Genomic DNA, 3367 nt, shown 5'->3' with positions numbered 1-3367 from the left:
CTATACCTTTCTTCGAATTCTCGAATAAACTCCGAAGCAGCAAGACCTTTGTTTGGCATGTAGACCCACTCTCGGAATGACCGTCGAGTAGCCATACCAAAGTCCTCAAGGAAATATTCTTCTTTAAGAGCCTTCTTAAAATCTTGCCAATGTGTATTTTGAATAAATAAATCAGTCACCTTTGTCCTCAAAGCAGGTGTGACAAGACGAAGGAAGTACTTACTCATAAGTCCAGCAGGAACTCCAAAAAACCCCATCTTGATCTCATATGTCTTCAAATATGCTGAAACATTACGCCCGTCAAATAGCTTCTTCTCACTCTCAACTGCTTCAATAGCCTTAGTCGCGCTGTTTGCATTCTCCTGCTCCGAATAGAGTTGCCTTTGTTGAGACAACTGCTGTTGATGCAATTGTTGCTGCTGCTGCATATACATTTGTGTTTGCTGATTTTGGAGCTGCATATACATGGACATATTCTGCAAAATCTGTTTTAGATCCTCCGTTGAAGTACTGGACGCAGCAGTCATTGATGGAGCTGAAGTAGACGCAGCTGGAGTTGAAGAAGAGGCTGAAAAAGAGGCTGAAGAATCTCCCATCCTGAAATTTCTGCGACGCTTTCACGTCGGGTTCACCAAAGATGTCGAAGGGTTTACGAAAGCATAGTCGCGTCTTCAGAAGACCTTGATATATAACAAGATGGAAGATCAAGCAAATAAATAATCAAGACGAAAATGATGCCTGTATTACAATTTTTGGTTCAAGTACAAGTACCAAGACGGATCAACCAAAAGAATCAATCCTCGCAAGAAACCACTTTATGTTATAAATCAGAATACAAGAGCTTCATATATGTCATCCAGTCGTCAAGAGAATATCTTCAAAATAAACTCTTCTTCAACCGGAAATAGAAAGCATTACTTGCTGCACAACCTACTTCTCACAGAACAGCACCTTCATAGAGCACAATTTCTTGTCATGGACCAGAGAAATTTTGCTATTATGACCACGTCAATTTGCATGGGTCAAAATCTGTTTTTCCAAAAACTAAAAGGTTACAAGAAAGGAGCTTGCACAAGCAGATGGCCAGTCTTTGCCCACCCCTTGTTTAAGCTTTGTATATTATATAGAAACAGTCTTTGCATATGATTGCAACCTGAACCACTTCTGACATCAGTAATTTGCATGGTTTTAAAAAAAAAACATGACTTTAGGGGTGTCACGGCTTGTACAGATGCTTCAGATATTGAAAAGAACCACTTCACAACTCCAGTTTGTTGTCCAAATCAACTCCTTAGATTATGACATGTCCGTTAGCTCCATCACGAAACCAGTCCTAAACCATGCTAGAATAGTGTTTTCTGCAAGGACGTCTTGATCATACAAAGCTCGTATTATTTCAAGAAACAACTTCATCAGTTTTGCATCCTCGTAACAGTAAGTCTGGATTGTATATATGAGCTCCAACTCAAGCTTCCCAGTAGTAGTGAAGGAACCAATCAACTTTCCCCAGGTTTTGACTTGTCTCAAAGCTAGATTTATATTTTGCTGTTGATTTCTCCCGGACCACTGAATTGCATCCATAAGAGCCTCCCACACAGTTCGTACCACATCTATGTCTGGCAAACTAGCTTCTTTGCAGCGCTTCTTGACGGACTCAATCAATTCAGTCATGTCAGCATTTTCTGAAATCTGATCAGTCAAATGTGTCTTCAGTTCCTCAAGAGGAGCCGTAGCGTCGTGCTGGCCATGGATTCTTCCTCGTTGTCCTTCGTCAGCTCTTTCTTCGGTTTCAACACGGTCTTCAGAGTCCACGCCTTCATCGTCTTCATCATGCTCAGTATGATGTTGTTTTATCGCTTAGCCCTATCGGCACGAACTTGTCGATGTTGGTGGACAGTGAGACGGTTGGTCCTGGTGTCATATGTGCCTGACTGTCACTCTGATCTTCTCCTCCTTGACACCTTTCTGCCGTCGCTTCGCCGTCATCTCTGTTTCATCAGCAGTCTTCTAGTCTTCCTTCTTTTTCTTTGTCCCCTTCGTCTTCCCACCAATCCTCTTCCAGGCGCGCAGTCGGAGAAGGTGAGGCTTCAATCATAGAAGCTGTAATTCTGGACTAAAGAGCTCGCCTCGCCTTTTTCAGCTCAATCATCATCGTTTGTCTTCCTTCAACTCTATCGTCCGTCTCCTTCACTCTGAATGCAGAGCTCGCCCTCCCAGACCAGACGTATCCATCTCCCCTTTTCAAACGCTGGCTCGAGAACTATCCTTGCCTTAGTGATGATTCCGAATTGGCCCAGTACAATGCACTCTGCGAAGCATTCAAATTGGATCCTTCCAAAATCACTGCCACTTCGAAAGCATCTCTTCTTTTTTCATATCTGCCATGATCTTCCTCTCCCAATTCTGCTCCAAGTATTCCCTCTTTTTCCTTTCGAATACTCTGTTTCTCCCCTCCTTCCCCAGATTGCAGAGAGCTCCTTCGATTCCAATTCGTCGTCGTAATCCTTCCGTTCCTTTTTCTCCAAATTAGGCTCCTCTTTTCCCCAAATTCTGCGCGCCCGAATCGTCCTCCTTACTTCCCCTCTCAGATTAGCTTAATCCCCCAGCTTTTTCGTCCTTTTTCCCCTCTTTTTAGCGCAGAGTATCGTCTTCCCAATCCAATATCACCAAATCGAATTGCATACTGGCAACTATCACAATATAGACGTTACTAATTCGCATGTACAGAAATGAGCAGCCACCAATCTGTCGTACAGGACAAGTTCCAAGATCTTTGGTCTGCATAATGTGCATCCTGAAGGCGTCCACCATCATCTCGTGGGATGAGCTTTTATTTGTGCTTCCTTTTCAAGTCCTATCTTATCATTCAGACCAAGTTTCCAGTCCGGCATTCCCGATAAGAAACATTTCATAAGAATTTTTCCTCAAAACTGTTCCTTTTGAAGACATTAGAAGGTTTACACTCTCAACTATATCAAGAAAGACCTTATTTTTCTTGTAAACCAAGCCTTCTCTGCGCCATCCCACTGCTCCTGTTACTTGAAGAGTTGCATTTGCTGGAGGTCTTGAGTCTTGTGGCTTTGAAGAGAAAGGAGAGCAAACACCCTACTGTGTGATGTAAAACTTTAAAATCTCAGGAGATAGATTCTGGGGATAACCAAAATCCATAATTTCTTCTAGCAATTCATAGATAAGGACAAAGTTATTTCGAATCGCATCTTCATCAAAAGCACCACTAAAATATGACTTGAAAAGTGTTACTGCCTCTTTCCCAAGTAAAGGTCATAGATACATTTCCAGAGATGCCATCTCCTTTTGGCAAAGCCCACAACTCCTCCATCTATCTCAGCATAAATCGTGCTGTTAA

The 3367-nt window shown here is 42.5% G+C and overlaps 1 protein-coding gene across 1 annotated transcript; it reads right to left on the bottom strand.

The window, feature by feature from the left end:
• Positions 1-1296: 1296 nt before the first annotated feature.
• Positions 1297-1986, bottom strand: LOC148040709 (uncharacterized). The gene is made up of 2 exons (XM_087664785.1): positions 1962-1986; positions 1297-1823 (listed from the first exon to the last, which is right to left on the bottom strand). The coding sequence occupies exons 1-2, from the start codon at positions 1984-1986 to the stop codon at positions 1297-1299; spliced, it is 552 nt and encodes a 183-aa protein (XP_087520911.1).
• Positions 1987-3367: the final 1381 nt, after the last annotated feature.

This window comes from Lygodium microphyllum, chromosome 2 (assembly GCF_053477565.2).
Source record: "Lygodium microphyllum isolate KBCC chromosome 2, Lygodium_microphyllum_v1.1.10, whole genome shotgun sequence".
Lineage (NCBI taxonomy): Eukaryota > Viridiplantae > Streptophyta > Polypodiopsida > Schizaeales > Lygodiaceae > Lygodium > Lygodium microphyllum.
Note: the sequence above shows the minus strand (reverse complement) of the source record. Positions and strands in the feature narration are given on the sequence as shown.

What these genes read in the sequence shown, in the direction of transcription:
- LOC148040709 (XM_087664785.1), bottom strand. Translation starts at nt 1,986, where the DNA reads ATGACGGCGAAGCGACGGCAGAAAG. An exon ending in GGCGAAGCGACGGCAGAAAG is followed by an intron (nt 1,824 to 1,961) that starts GTGTCAAGGAGG and finishes AGCATGATGAAG; the next exon opens with ACGATGAAGGCGTGGACTCT.